This window comes from Pseudophryne corroboree, chromosome 7, assembly GCF_028390025.1.
Source record: "Pseudophryne corroboree isolate aPseCor3 chromosome 7, aPseCor3.hap2, whole genome shotgun sequence".
Taxonomy (NCBI): domain Eukaryota; kingdom Metazoa; phylum Chordata; class Amphibia; order Anura; family Myobatrachidae; genus Pseudophryne; species Pseudophryne corroboree.
Window position 1 is genome coordinate 1,668,939 of NC_086450.1, and position 16,344 is coordinate 1,685,282.

Below are 16,344 nucleotides of genomic sequence, written 5' to 3' on the forward strand. Positions count from 1 at the left end.
TACATCGCTCCTCTCAGTCCACACTCCCTCTCACCCTCTATATCGCTCATCTGAGTCCACACTCCCTCTCACCCTCTACATCGCTCCTCTCAGTCCACACTCCCTCTCACCCTCTACATCGCTCCTCTCAGTCCATACTCCCTCTCACCCTCTACATCGCTCCTCTCAGTCCACACTCCCTCTCACCCTCTATATCGCTCATCTGAGTCCACACTCCCTCTCACCCTCTACATCGCTCCTCTCAGTCCACACTCCCTCTCGCCCTGTACATCGCTCCTCTCAGTCCACACTCCCTCTCACCCTCTATATCGCTCATCTGAGTCCACACTCCCTCTCACCCTCTACATCGCTCCTCTCAGTCCACACTCCCTCTCACCCTCTACATCGCTCCTCTCAGTCCATACTCCCTCTCACCCTCTACATCGCTCCTCTCAGTCCACACTCCCTCTCACCCTCTATATCGCTCATCTGAGTCCACACTCCCTCTCTCCCTCTATATCGCTCATCTGAGTCCACACTCCCTCTCACCCTCTACATCGCTCCTCTCAGTCCACACTCCCTCTCGCCCTGTACATCGCTCCTCTCAGTCCACACTCCCTCTCACCCTCTATATCGCTCATCTGAGTCCACACTCCCTCTCACCCTCTACATCGCTCCTCTCAGTCCACACTCCCTCTCACCTTCTACATCGCTCATCTCAGTCCATACTCCCTCTCGCCCTGTACATCGCTCCTCTCAGTCCACACTCCCTCTCACCCTCTATCGCTCATCTGAGTCCACACTCCCTCTCACCCTCTACATCGCTCCTCTCAGTCCACACTCCCTCTCACCCTCTACATCGCTCCTCTCAGTCCACACTCCCTCTCACCCTCTACATCGCTCCTCTCAGTCCACACTCCCTCTCACCCTCTACATCGCTCCTCTCAGTCCACACTCCCTCTCACCCTCTACATCGCTCCTCTCAGTCCACACTCCCTCTCACCCTCTACATCGCTCCTCTCAGTCCACACTCCCTCTCACCCTCTACATCGCTCCTCTCAGTCCACACTCCCTCTCACCCTCTACATCGCTCCTCTCAGTCCACACTCCCTCTCACCCTCTACATCGCTCCTCTCAGTCCATACTCCCTCTCACCCTCTACATCGCTCCTCTGAGTCCACACTCCCTCTCACCCTCTATATCGCTCATCTGAGTCCACACTCCCTCTCACCCTCTACATCGCTCCTCTCAGTCCACACTCCCTCTCACCCTCTACATCGCTCCTCTCAGTCCATACTCCCTCTCACCCTCTACATCGCTCCTCTCAGTCCACACTCCCTCTCACCCTCTATATCGCTCATCTGAGTCCACACTCCCTCTCACCCTCTATATCGCTCATCTGAGTCCACACTCCCTCTCACCCTCTACATCGCTCATCTCAGTCCACACTCCCTCTCGCCCTGTACATCGCTCATCTCCGTCCACACTCCCTCTCGCCCTGTACATCGCTCATCTCCGTCCACACTCCCTCTCGCCCTGTACATCGCTCCTCTCAGTCCACACTCCCTCTCGCCCTGTACATCGCTCATCTCAGTCCACACTCCCTCTCGCCCTGTACATCGCTCATCTCAGTCCACACTCCCTCTCGCCCTGTACATCGCTCATCTCAGTCCACACTCCCTCTCGCCCTGTACATCGCTCATCTCCGTCCACACTCCCTCTCGCCCTGTACATCGCTCATCTCCGTCCACACTCCCTCTCGCCCTGTACATCGCTCATCTCCGTCCACACTCCCTCTCGCCCTGTACATCGCTCATCTCCGTCCACACTCCCTCTCGCCCTGTACATCGCTCATCTCCGTCCACACTCCCTCTCGCCCTGTACATCGCTCATCTCCGTCCACACTCCCTCTCGCCCTGTACATCGCTCATCTCCGTCCACACTCCCTCTCGCCCTGTACATCGCTCCTCTCAGTCCACACTCCCTCTCACCCTCTATATCGCTCATCTGAGTCCACACTCCCTCTCACCCTCTACATCGCTCCTCTCAGTCCACACTCCCTCTCACCCTCTACATCGCTCCTCTCAGTCCACACTCCCTCTCACCCTCTACATCGCTCCTCTCAGTCCACACTCCCTCTCGCCCTGTACATCGCTCATCTCAGTCCACACTCCCTCTCGCCCTGTACATCGCTCATCTCAGTCCACACTCCCTCTCGCCCTGTACATCGCTCCTCTCAGTCCATACTCCCTCTCGCCCTGTACATCGCTCCTCAGTCCGCACTCCCTCTCGCCCTGTACATCGCTCATCTCAGTCCACACTCCCTCTCGCCCTGTACATCGCTCATCTCAGTCCACACTCCCTCTCGCCCTGTACATCGCTCATCTCCGTCCACACTCCCTCTCGCCCTGTACATCGCTCATCTCCGTCCACACTCCCTCTCGCCCTGTACATCGCTCATCTCCGTCCACACTCCCTCTCGCCCTGTACATCGCTCATCTCCGTCCACACTCCCTCTCGCCCTGTACATCGCTCATCTCCGTCCACACTCCCTCTCGCCCTGTACATCGCTCATCTCCGTCCACACTCCCTCTCGCCCTGTACATCGCTCATCTCCGTCCACACTCCCTCTCGCCCTGTACATCGCTCCTCTCAGTCCACACTCCCTCTCACCCTCTATATCGCTCATCTGAGTCCACACTCCCTCTCACCCTCTACATCGCTCCTCTCAGTCCACACTCCCTCTCACCCTCTACATCGCTCCTCTCAGTCCACACTCCCTCTCGCCCTGTACATCGCTCATCTCAGTCCACACTCCCTCTCGCCCTGTACATCGCTCATCTCAGTCCACACTCCCTCTCGCCCTGTACATCGCTCCTCTCAGTCCATACTCCCTCTCGCCCTGTACATCGCTCCTCAGTCCGCACTCCCTCTCGCCCTGTACATCGCTCCTCTGAGTCCGCACTCCCTCTCGCCCTGTACATCGCTCCTCTGAGTCAGCACTCCCTCTCGCCCTGTACATCGCTCCTATGAGTGTTACCTCCTCCCACTCCTGGAGCTCGCTCCCCCACCCTATCCGGGTGTCTGCCAGCCTGCAGGGATTCCCATGTGTCCTGATCAATGCGCCTGTTCATTAAAGCCCAGCAGTCTCCCCTCACTTATCTCACGTCGGCTGTGTGTCCACCCTTCCCATCTGTTCACCTCAACTCCCAGTTTTATCCCATACCCCCTCAGATTGTAAGCTCTCACGAGCAGGACCCTCCGCCCGCTTGGTTCTCCCCCTGCACTCTGTCAGGAGATTCTGGTCCTTTCTGTCCGCCCTTCCCTGGCACACGATCATTTACTGTTAATAAGTCTCAATTTATTTACTTCATGGTGTAATTTGTCTCTGTACTGTGTACTTCAGTTTATATTGTGTGGTTTATTACCCTCTTCCAATCCTCCACGTACGGTGCTAGACACTTGGTGGCACCATAGAAATAAAATATCAAATCTTCAGCCACGCTGTTTAAGTTGTGTCTCTTTTCAGAAGAGCCAGAAGAAGTTGAGGAACCCCCAAAGAAGAAAAAGAAAAAGATTAAAGAAGAACCATTGGACCCAGATGAGGAAGAGCCTTCAACAAGCACAGCTGAGGTCAGCCTCCAAACACGTATAAATGTGGCCTCCATTTGTTTGTCCGCAGCTTAAGCTGGGTACGCACTGGAGCGATATCGGTTGATATGTTGTTCCTAGCAGAATCTGTTCAACATATCAGCCCGATAGTTGTGTGTACGGCTAATCTGCGCGCTCCCAGTGTGCATGCAGCGCTATGCAGTGTAATGTAATGAGGAAACGTTCCGTCCTATAGCAGTAATGTTGACCACCATATCATCCGGGTGCACGTGGCTCCGGTGTGTACCCAGCTGTAGTCCTCGGGTTATTTCCAGGCTGTACGTAGCTGGTTTGTGCTCTGATTCCTGATGTCTGTTGTCTGTCCTTACAGCCTTCCAAGAAAAAGAAGAAGAAGAAAAAGAAGATTAAGCAGGAGGAAGAGGAGGACTAAGAACATTGGGGACTTTTCCTTTATGAACTGGTGACCCTGGTGCCTGGGGGCAGAGATTTTACAGCACTTTTCCAGATGTGTGGAAAGGTGCCTTATATTAGGTTTAGGACGTTCTGTCCATATCAACCAAGCGGAACGTTCCGGTTATATTTTGTTTTATACATCTTGGCCTGAATTAATTGATTTTGTACTGAGCGAATGACTGTTTTGTAAGATGGAGACTCAGCCGCTGACTTTGTACATACATTTATGGTTTCCCTTCCAAAAATACATTGTTCTAACCATAATCCTGGTGGTGTTCATTTACACATTCTATGGGTTGAGCTGTTGAGACCTGTTTGTGGATGCAGTCAGTGTACTTGGGACACGCAGCCTAGACGTCCTGGCGTGCCCAGTATTACATGGATAAAAGCAGAATGCAGCAACAGCTCGTGTCCAGTTTAGATGGTAGCACTCTGAGAAGGATACCTATAACCTGAATGTGTTTATTGTATTTCTCTATCGTCCTAGTGGATGCTGGGGTTCCTGAAAGGACCATGGGGAATAGCGGCTCCGCAGGAAACAGGGCACAAAAAGTAAAGCTTTAGGATCAGGTGGTGTGCACTGGCTCCTCCCCCTATGACCCTCCTCCAAGCCTCAGTTAGATTTTTGTGCCCGGCCGAGAAGGGTGCAATCTAGGTGGCTCTCCTGAGCTGCTTAGAATAAAAGTTTAGTTAGGTTTTTTTATTTTCAGTGAGTCCTGCTGGCAACAGGCTCACTGCATCGTGGGACTAAGGGGAGAAGAAACGGACTCACCTGAGTGCAGAGTGGATCGGGTTTCTTAGGCTACTGGACACTAGCTCCAGAGGGACGATCACAGGTTCAGCCTGGATGGGTCACCGGAGCCGCGCCGCCGTCCCCCTTACAGAGCCAGAAGAGACGAAGAGGTCCGGTGAAATCGGCGGCAGAAGACATCCTGTCTTCAGACTAAGGTAGCGCACAGCACCGCAGCTGTGCGCCATTGCTCTCGGCACACTTCACACTCCGGTCACTGAGGGTGCAGGGCGCTGGGGGGGGAGCGCCCTGAGACGCAATATAACGGAATACCTTAGGTGGCAAAACAGAATACATCACATATAGCTCCTGGGCTATATGGATGTATTTTAATCCCCTGCCATTTTACACAGAAAAGCGGGAGATAAGGACGTCGTGAAGGGGCGGAGCCTATCTCCTCAGCACACAAGCGCCATTTTCCCTCACAGCTCCGCTGGAAGGACGGCTCCCTGACTCTCCCCTGCAGTCCTGCTTCAGAATCAGGGTAAAAAAGAGAAGGGGGGGCATTTTTGGCAGCAAATAACGATAATAACAGCAGCTATAAGGGAATAACACTTATATAAGGTTATCCCTGTATATATATATATATATATATATATATATATATAGCGCTGGGTGTGTGCTGGCAGACTCTCCCTCTGTCTCTCCAAAGGGCTAAGTGGGGTCCTGTCCTCTATCAGAGCATTCCCGGTGTGTGTGCTGTGTCGGTACGCGTGTGTCGACATGTATGAGGAGGAAAATTATGTGGAGGCGGAGCAGTTGCCTGTGTTGGTGATGTCACCCCCTAGGGAGTCGACACCTGACTGGATGATTGTATTTAAACAATTAAGTGATAATGTCAGCAATTTGCAGAAAACTGTTGACGACATGAGACAGCCGGCAAATCAATTAGTGCCTGTCCAGGTGTCTCAGACACCGTCAGGGGCGCTAAAACGCCCGTTACCTCAGTGGGTCGACACAGACCCTGACACAGATACCGAGTCTAGTGTCGACGGTGACGAGACAAACGTAATGTCCAGTAGGGCCACACGTTACATGATCACGGCAATGAAAGAGGCATTGAACCTTTCTGACACTACAAGTACCACAAAGAAGGGTATTATGTGGGGAGAGAAAAAACTACCAATATTTTTTCCTGAGTCAGAGGAAATAAATGAGGTGTGTGAAAAAGCGTGGGTTTCCCCCGATAAAAAACAGCTAATTTCTAAAAAATTATTAGCATTATATCCTTTCCCGCCAGAGGTTAGGGCGCGTTGGGAAACACCCCCTAGGGTAGATAAGGCGCTCACACGTTTAATCAAAACAAGTAGCGTTACCGTCTCCTGATACGGCTACCCTCAAAGAACCAGCTGATAGAAGGCTGGAAAATATCCTAAAAAGTATATACACACATACTGGTGTTATACTGCGACCAGCAATCGCCTCAGCCTGGATGTGTAGTGCTGGAGTCGCATGGTCGGATTCCCTGACCGAGAATATTGATACCCTGGATAGGGACAATATTTTGTTAACTATAGAGCATTTGAAGGATGCACTACTATATATGCGTGATGCACAGAGGGATATTTGCACCCTGGCATCAAGAATAAGTGCTATGTCCATCTCTGCCAGAAGAGCGTTATGGACGCGACAGTGGTCAGGGGATGCGGATTCCAAACGGCACATGGAAGTATTGCCGTATAAAGGGGAGGAGTTATTTGGGGCTGGTCTATCGGACCTGGTGGCCACGGCAACGGCTGGAAAATCCACCTTTTTACCCCAGGTCACTCCACATCAGCAGAAAAAGACACCGTCTTTTCAAACTCAGTCCTTTCGTTCCCATAAGTACAAGCGAGCAAAAGGCCACTCTTTTCTGCCCCGGGGCAGAGGAAGAGGAAAAAGACTGCACCATGCAGCCGCTTCCCAGGAGCAGAAGCCCTCCCCTGCTTCTGCCAAGTCTTCAGCATGACGCTGGGGCTTTACAAGCAGACTCAGATATGGTGGGGGCCCGTCTCAAGAATTTCAACGCGCAGTGGGCTCACTCGCAAGTGGATCCCTGGATTCTACAGGTGGTATCGCAGGGGTACAAACTGGAATTCGAGGCGTTTCCCCCTCGCCGGTTCCTGAAGTCTGCTTTACCAAAGTCTCCCTCCGACAGGGAGGCAGTTTTGGCAGCCATTCACAAGCTGTATTCCCAGCAGGTGATAATCAAGGTACCCCTCCTACAACAGGGAAAGGGGTATTATTCCACGCTGTTTGTGGTACCGAAGCCGGACGGCTCGGTGAGACCAATTTTAAATCTGAAATCCTTGAACACTTACATAAAAAGGTTCAAATTCAAGATGGAGTCACTCAGAGCAGTGATAGCAAACCTGGAAGAAGGGGACTATATGGTGTCTCTGGACATCAAGGATGCTTATCTCCACGTCCCGATATACCCTTCTCACCAAGGGTACCTCAGGTTTGTAGTACAAAACTGTCATTATCAGTTTCAGACGCTGCCGTTTGGATTGTCCACGGCACCTCGGATCTTTACCAAGGTAATGGCCGAAATGATGATTCTTCTAAGAAGAAAAAGACATTTTAATTATCCCTTACTTGGACGATCTCCTGATAAGGGCAAGATCCAGGGAACAGTTAGAAGTCGGAGTAGCACTATCTCAGGTAGTGTTACGTCAGCACGGGTGGATTCTAAATATTCCAAAATCGCAGCTGATTCCAACGACACGTCTACTGTTCCTAGGAATGATTCTGGACACAGTCCAGAAGAAGGTGTTTCTCCCGGAGGAGAAGGCCAGGGAGTTATCCGAGCTAGTCAGGAACCTCCTAAAACCAGGACAGGTCTCAGTGCATCAGTGCACGAGGGTCCTGGGGAAAATGGTGGCTTCTTACGAAGCGATTCCATTCGGAAGATTCCATGCAAGAACATTTCAGTGGGATCTACTGGACAAATGGTCCGGATCGCATCTGCAGATGCATCAGCGGATAACCCTGTCGCCAAGGACAAGGGTGTCTCTCCTGTGGTGGCTGCAGAGTGCTCATCTACTAGAGGGCCGCAGATTTGGCATTCAGGATTGGATCCTGGTAACCACGGATGCCAGCCTGAGAGGCTGGGGAGCAGTCACACAGGGAAGGAATTTCCAGGGCCTGTGGTCAAGCCTGGAAACGTCTCTTCATATAAACATTCTGGAACTAAGGGCCATTTACAATGCCCTAAGTCGAGCAAAACCTCTGCTTCAGGGTCAGGCGGTGTTGATCCAATCGGACAACATCACGTCAGTCGCCCACGTAAACAGACAGGGCGGCACGAGAAGCAGGAGGGCAATGGCAGAAGCTGCAAGGATTCTTCGCTGGGCGGAAAATCATGTGATAGCACTGTCAGCAGTATTCATTCCGGGAGTGGACAACTGGGAAGCAGACTTCCTCAGCAGACACGACCTTCACCCGGGAGAGTGGGGACTTCACCCAGAAGTCTTCCACCTGATTGTAAACCGTTGGGAAAAACCAAAGGTGGACATGATGGCGTCCCGCCTCAACAAAAAACTGGACAGATATTGCGCCAGGTCAAGGGACCCTCAGGCAATAGCAGTGGACGCTCTGGTAACGCCGTGGGTGTACCAGTCCGTGTATGTGTTCCCTCCTCTGCCTCTCATACCAAAAGTACTGAGAATCATAAGAAGGAGAGGAGTAAGAACTATACTCGTGGTTCCGGATTGGCCAAGACGGACTTGGTACCCGGAACTTCAAGAGATGCTCACGGACGAACCGTGGCCTCTACCTCTAAGAAAGGACCTGCTACTGCAGGAGCCTTGTCTGTTCCAAGACTTACCGCGGCTGCGTTTGATGGCATGGCGGTTGAACGCCGGATCCTGAGGGAAAAAGGCATTCCAGAAGAAGTCATCCCTACTCTGGTCAAAGCCAGGAAGGACGTAACCGCAAAACATTATCACCGCATTTGGCGTAAATATGTTGCGTGGTGTGAGGCCAAGAAGGCCCCTACAGAGGAATTTCAACTGGGTCGTTTCCTTCATTTCCTGCAAACAGGACTGTCTATGGGCCTAAAATTAGGGTCCATTAAGGTTCAAATTTCGGCCCTGTCGATTTTCTTCCAGAAAGAACTGGCTTCAGTACCTGAAGTTCAGACATTTGTAAAAGGGGTCCTGCACATACAGCCTCCTTTTGTGCCTCCAGTGGCACCTTGGGATCTCAATGTGGTGTTGAGTTTTCTAAAGTCACATTGGTTTGAACCACTTTCCACTGTGGACTTAAAATATCTCACATGGATGGTGTCGATGCTGTTAGCCTTGGCTTCAGCCAGGCGTGTGTCAGAATTGGCGGCTTTATCATATAAAAGCCCTTACTTAATTTTTCATTCTGACAGGGCGGAATTGAGGACTCGTCCTCAATTTCTACCTAAGGTGGTTTCTGCATTTCACATGAACCAACCTATTGTGGTACCTGCGGCTACCAGGGACTTAGAGGACTCTAAGTTGCTTGACGTTGTCAGGGCCTTGAAAATATGTTTCCAGGACGGCTGGAGTCAGAAAATCTGACTCTCTGTTTATCCTGTATGCACCCAACAAGCTGGGTGCTCCTGCTTCTAAGCAGACGATTGCTCGTTGGATTTGTAGTACAATTCAGCTTGCACATTCTGTGGCAGGATTGCCACAGCCAAAATCAGTAAAAGCCCATTCCACAAGGAAAGTGGGCTCATCTTGGGCGGCTGCCCGAGGGGTCTCGGCTTTACAACTTTGCCGAGCAGCTACTTGGTCAGGGGCAAACACGTTTGCTAAATTCTACAAATTTGATACCCTGGCTGAGGAGGACCTGGAGTTCTCTCATTCGGTGCTGCAGAGTCATCTGCACTCTCCCGCCCGTTTGGGAGCTTTGGTATAATCCCCATGGTCCTTTCAGGAACCCCAGCATCCACTAGGACGATAGAGAAAATAAGAATTTACTTACCGATAATTCTATTTCTCGGAGTCCGTAGTGGATGCTGGGCGCCCATCCCTAGTGCGGATTGTCTGCAATACTTGTACATAGTTACAAAAATCGGGTTATTATTGTTGTGAGCCATCTTTTCAGAGGCTCCGCTGTTATCATACTGTTAACTGGGTTCAGATCACAAGTTATACGGTGTGATTGGTGTGGCTGGTATGAGTCTTACCCGGGATTCAAAATCCTTCCTTATTGTGTACGCTCGTCCGGGCACAGTATCCTAACTGAGGCTTGGAGGAGGGTCATAGGGGGAGGAGCCAGTGCACACCACCTGATCCTAAAGCTTTACTTTTTGTGCCCTGTCTCCTGCGGAGCCGTTATTCCCCATGGTCCTTTCAGGAACCCCAGCATCCACTACGGACTCCGAGAAATAGAATTATCGGTAAGTAAATTCTTATTTTTACCTATGATTTCACCCCTAGGTGGTTATTATAAAACACGTTCTTTATAATAAACCTGAGTCCCCGGCTCAGTCTGCGATATTGTACGTTGTGTCCTGATAAATGACAATTGTGACTTTTCATCCACCAATGTCTGTGTTCTACGGATAGTTTACCAAGTGACAATAGAGGGGACTGAGACTGTTTAAAACTGAAAATGAAAACTTCAACCAAACATTTTATATGTTAGTGTAAATGCCTGTGACTGAGGTTTGCTAAACTCCTGCCAGGACAGTTATTACATGGAGCCATGTTTCTTTTTCACCCACTAGGGGGCACTGGAGTACTCTTGGGATATGGACGGCTTTAGCAGGACAGGCACTGAATATTTACATTTAGTAACTCTCCTCCCCTCCATACTCCCAGAGTACCTCAGTGTTTTTCTTTATCATCCACTAGGGGTCACTGGAGTACTCTTGGGGATATGGACGGGCGTAGCAGAACAAAGGCACTGAATATTCAAATTTAGGACTCTCCCCCCTCCATATCCCCAAGTACCTCAGTGTACTGTGCCAGTGTTTTTTCGGTGCTCACAGCACGAACATTGGCTTGTGGTATAACCACACTTGGATTTGTAATTTTTATTTTTAATTTTTATTTTTACACTTAGCACATCCCTTCCCAGTTTCTGGAAAAACATGGGTCCGGGATAGTGCCGCTGCATGGGCAGCGAATGGCGTGTCGGTCCTCACAAAGAGCACCCTCACAGCCACAGGCAGCCACTGTCTCCTGCAAACTGAACGGAGCTTACAGAAAGCCCGTCACAGCCAGGATGAGACAAAGAGCTGGAAGAAACTACAGCTGCAAGGAGCTTACAGAAAGCCCGTCACAAGAGAAGCTGGAGGCTAAAACAGAGCTTGCAGAGAGAAGCTCGTCACAGCCAGGATGAAAACGGCACAAGGTATGGGTGTCAGGGCGGTCAGCGCACGCTGCCGCCCTACTGTGTGTGATGTTATACTGTAACGCCGCTGAAGGGGTCCTGCTTAACTACCCCACAGAGCGGCCGCACGTCACTCAGCCGCCGGCCGCTCTCACTGTACCCGCCGCTAAGCACGCCGCTGAAGGGGTCCTGCTTAACTACCCCACAGAGCGGCCGCACGTCACTCAGCCGCCGGCCGCTCTCACTGTACCCGCCGCTAAGCACGCCGCTGAAGGGGTCCTGCTTAACTACCCCACAGAGCGGCCGCACGTCACTCAGCCGCCGGCCGCTCTCACTGTACCCGCCGCTAAGCACGCCGCTGAAGGGGTCCTGCTTAACTACCCTACAGAGCGGCCGCACGTCACTCAGCCGCCGGCCGCTCTCACTGTACCCGCCGCTAAGCACGCCGCTGAAGGGTTCCTGCTTAACTACCCTACAGAGCGGCCGCACGTCACTCAGACGCCGGCCGCTCTCACTGTACCCGCCGCTAAGCACGCCGCTGAAGGGTTCCTGCTTAACTACCCCACAGAGCGGCCGCACGTCACTCAGCCGCCGGCCGCTCTCACTGTACCCGCCGCTAAGCACGCCGCTGAAGGGGTCCTGCTTAACTACCCCACAGAGCGGCCGCACGTCACTCAGCCGCCGGCCGCTCTCACTGTACCCGCCGCTAAGCACGCCGCTGAAGGGGTCCTGCTTAACTACCCTACAGAGCGGCCGCACGTCACTCAGCCGCCGGCCGCTCTCACTGTACCCGCCGCTAAGCACGCCGCTGAAGGGTTCCTGCTTAACTACCCCACAGAGCGGCCGCACGTCACTCAGCCGCCGGCCGCTCTCACTGTACCCGCCGCTAAGCACGCCGCTGAAGGGGTCCTGCTTAACTACCCTACAGAGCGGCCGCACGTCACTCAGCCGCCGGCCGCTCTCACTGTACCCGCCGCTAAGCACGCCGCTGAAGGGTTCCTGCTTAACTACCTCACAGAGCGGCCGCACGTCACTCAGACGCCGGCCGCTCTCACTGTACCCGCCGCTAAGCACGCCGCTGAAGGGTTCCTGCTTAACTACCCTACAGAGCGGCCGCACGTCACTCAGACGCCGGCCGCTCTCACTGTACCCGCCGCTAAGCACGCCGCTGAAGGGTTCCTGCTTAACTACCCTACAGAGCGGCCGCACGTCACTCAGACGCCGGCCGCTCTCACTGTACCCGCCGCTAAGCACGCCGCTGAAGGGTTCCTGCTTAACTACCCTACAGAGCGGCCGCACGTCACTCAGACGCCGGCCGCTCTCACTGTACCCGCCGCTAAGCACGCCGCTGAAGGGTTCCTGCTTAACTACCCCACAGAGCGGCCGCACGTCACTCAGACGCCGGCCGCTCTCACTGTACCCGCCGCTAAGCACGCCGCTGAAGGGTTCCTGCTTAACTACCCTACAGAGCGGCCGCACGTCACTCAGACGCCGGCCGCTCTCACTGTACCCGCCGCTAAGCACGCCGCTGAAGGGTTCCTGCTTAACTACCCTACAGAGCGGCCGCACGTCACTCAGACGCCGGCCGCTCTCACTGTACCCGCCGCTAAGCACGCCGCTGAAGGGTTCCTGCTTAACTACCCTACAGAGCGGCCGCACGTCACTCAGACGCCGGCCGCTCTCACTGTACCCGCCGCTAAGCACGCCGCTGAAGGGTTCCTGCTTAACTACCCTACAGAGCGGCCGCACGTCACTCAGACGCCGGCCGCTCTCACTGTACCCGCCGCTAAGCACGCCGCTGAAGGGTTCCTGCTTAACTACCCTACAGAGCGGCCGCACGTCACTCAGCCGCCGGCCGCTCTCACTGTACCCGCCGCTAAGCACGCCGCTGAAGGGTTCCTGCTTAACTACCCCACAGAGCGGCCGCACGTCACTCAGCCGCCGGCCGCTCTCACTGTACACGCTGCCGAGACTTTACCGTGTGCTAAAGAGCGGCCGCACGTCACTCAGACGCCGGCCGCTCTCACTGCGCTGATGGACCGGCACCAATACAGAGGCGCCGCCGAGAGTCTCCCGTGTGTTAACGAGCGGCCGCACGTCACTCACGGACGCCGGCCGCTCTTCCAGTCACCGCATGCTGATGCCGGACACAGAAACTGGGTACTATTGTTGGAAGGCCCGCCGCCGCCCGCTCTTCCGGACGGCTCCCCGGCGCTATATACAGCGTTCTCCTCCTCTCCCTGCACCCGATACCCGTACGCTGCAGGTAACATGGGGATGGGGGAGGGGAAGTAATGCCCATAGCAGCAGCAAAGGCTGCATGGGTTAAAAATAGACACAAGCAGCAAAGCGATTTTTATACAGTGTCAGGGGCTATAATATCACAGAACTGTGATTATACATGTTATATATATAATATATAATGAAGATTTTTGCTGCCAGAACTGTGTCTGATATCAGTATAAACTGTGATTATATGTTTAAGCAATTTATATATATATAATATATATATGAGGCTTTGGTTTGCAATAGGCTATCAGTGGCATAATCTATTCCACGTTTAACCATGTTTTCTGTTATTTTCTGTTAAGGCTGCAAGATAATAACATTAACTGCAGCCAGTGTAATGGATAACTAAATTCATGTATTTTTACTGTATCCTACACCTGTGTTATCATTGTATAATCTGTATAATAGGCTATTAAGCCTATATATTAAAACTGCAGCAAATAACCTGTACGGTGATTTTATGTGAAAACATGGCATGGCGGCCATTTTAATCATTGCTGTGTTTCCAGTTATAATTCCAGAACATTCCGGCCATACACCTCTACTCCACAAGGAGGCGCAGGGGTGTTAGTGGGAATTTTTAGTTCAGGATAATGCTAGAACATTCCTGCCCTACATCTTTAAGCCACCAGAAGGCGCTGGGGTGTTAGTAGGAATTTGGTTCGGGTTTCATATGCCATGTGAACTACTTTTCACATAAAGAACACTTTAGTTTCCTAAAGATTTCCGTAGAGATAAATATGCTGTTCAGCAATAACATATTTATATATATATATATATATATATATATATATATATATATATATATATATATATATATATGCCATATAATAACTTCATTAAGTCGTGCAAGTGTCTGTCTGTTGCCGATTATGATGTCTGTCTACATAGCGAATAAGGCTCTAGTGCAGACTAAAAATATTTAATTATTTTTTTTAAGAAACCTATGTTAACATTGGCATTTCAAATTAAAAGAGCGGTAATCGGAGTCTCGAAATGACTCTGCCAGCTCTAACAAAAGACAGTCTTTACAAAGGGCCAATTTCCCTTTGGATACCAAAGGGTTTATGTCACTGGTCTTATAATTTAATGCACGATTCTATGTCAAATCTCACACCGAATAGTGCGGGGTTTTGGACAACCATACATAATCGTTTCCAAAAGGACGCGATCCACCATTGGAAGATGCGTTTCTGTCAAACATTACAAAAACCCAAGATACAGTTGGGTCACTAGAATCTATGTATGAAACCATGACGATCACTGTTAAAAGAAGCTGCAGAGTATATCTGTTAAGCTTCTGCTAACGCCGGTTATTTTCATTGTCGCTAGTTAAGCGCGACAAGGCCAGAGCTTGTTTGCTCCTAAAATAATATACTTGTAACGGCATTTTAACCCTTTATAACAAACAGTCACGCTTTGTAACGAAGGGACGTCACAGTCAGCAAGCCAGTGGTTTGATGACCTCTTTTATAATTGTGGAAGCGCGTCTTTACATGTTACTTTTGCGAGATTTCATGACTTCAACTCATATATGTCTCAGCTATTTACAGCTTAAAGTACAAAACTGATTCTGTCGAACGGTTTGGCAATATGTCATTTAGTCTTTGCTGGTTTATAAACCAGCCAATAGTACGCCAACAGAGTCAGAGTTACTTATTCCCCTCTGTTTGAGCAAAACCAAACAGCTCCGTTGCAGTATCAATCAGCAAGTCATTTACTACAGTTAGAAAATGGATTTTCTGTAGTTAGTATTTGCTTTTTGCAGCCACAAAATTGCATAATTGCATTTGAAATTCACAATGCGTATTTACCCAGTCCGGTTTCTTCATCACAGGTTCTAGCGTTTGCAAATCGCCACAACCATTAACCATTTCATTTCTACCGTTGCTTATCGCTTCCGGTATTTACCAAAGTGATGTTGGGATCATAGCTCATCTCACATAAGAACTATGTATCAACAAAGTTCTTCTAACTTGCGCTACTAAAGTATACTGCGGTAGCAGATCAAGTTCGAAAACAATCGCATCTAAGTCTGTCTAAACGATGTCAATTCCTAGGTAAGATTATAAATATGGTAAGTCAAAGACTTTTACCTACTACACCAGCAAGAACAAAAGTACACGCACTCTAGCGGTACATTGGTGTATTCATCTATTAAGAATAAAGATGTGTTTTCAATTTAGTTCGCCACCATTCACTCGCGTTTTCCACAGAGGGACAAGGGTGCTTATACTCTGGACGACAGTCACAGAGAGTCAGGATTTGTAGTTAAAATCAACTCAAAGGTTCTAAAACACGACAGATTGCTGTCGATAAATGTCCTAGAACTCTGTGCATTTTACAATGCAATAAATGATTCACTTTCAGTCTGACCAGGCATAGACTCTGGTTTCTCTTCAGAACGAATACATCTTTCGCTTTTTACTAAAGATTTCCGTGGAGAGAAACAACCGTGAGTTTCATGTAATTTTGTTTTTTCATGCCTAGATCACGCTGGCCTTAAGCAGTCAAACAAAGCAACGCCAGTTGTATACACAACAACCAGTGAGAACCAAGAAGCCGCATGGCAATGCAGCAGGTCACTCAAATCTTCAATGGCTCAGAACGCCATTAGGTGAAAATGTCAAGAGATCAATCAGTGAGTGGACATCTGTTAGACAGATGATCTCACCCGTCAGGATTTGGATCTTGAAAACTGGACATTAAATCCAGAGGTGTTTCATATGTGAGTCCACAGAAGGGGGTTGTCCTCAAGTATACATGATGGCATCTCGCCACAATTACAAAAGCTCAGTAGGTGTACAAAACAGTTCACAAGGGCAGTGGCGGTGAAATCTCTCACATTCATGGGGTCATTCAGCATCGTGTATCTGGCTCCACCATTTTCCGCTTCTCTCTCCGTTGCCAAAACGGATCAGAAG

The 16,344-nt window shown here is 50.7% G+C and overlaps 1 protein-coding gene and 1 non-coding gene across 2 annotated transcripts in view; both read left to right on the forward strand.

Moving 5' to 3' along the window:
- The window catches only part of NOP58 (NOP58 ribonucleoprotein), a 49,058-nt gene extending 44,750 nt beyond the window's left edge, over positions 1 to 4,308 (forward strand). Inside the window, exons 14-15 of the mRNA XM_063932591.1 lie at positions 3,509 to 3,612; positions 3,962 to 4,308. Of these exons, the coding sequence (XP_063788661.1) occupies positions 3,509 to 3,612; positions 3,962 to 4,021 (164 nt within the window). The 3' untranslated portion in view covers positions 4,022 to 4,308. The remainder of the gene's footprint in view (positions 1 to 3,508; positions 3,613 to 3,961) is intronic.
- An 11,495-nt stretch (positions 4,309 to 15,803) lies between these two features.
- LOC134946878 (U5 spliceosomal RNA) lies at positions 15,804 to 15,923 on the forward strand. Its single transcript, XR_010182454.1, has one exon. It is a non-coding gene; the product is annotated as a U5 spliceosomal RNA (small nuclear RNA).
- The last annotated feature ends 421 nt before the right edge of the window (positions 15,924 to 16,344 follow it).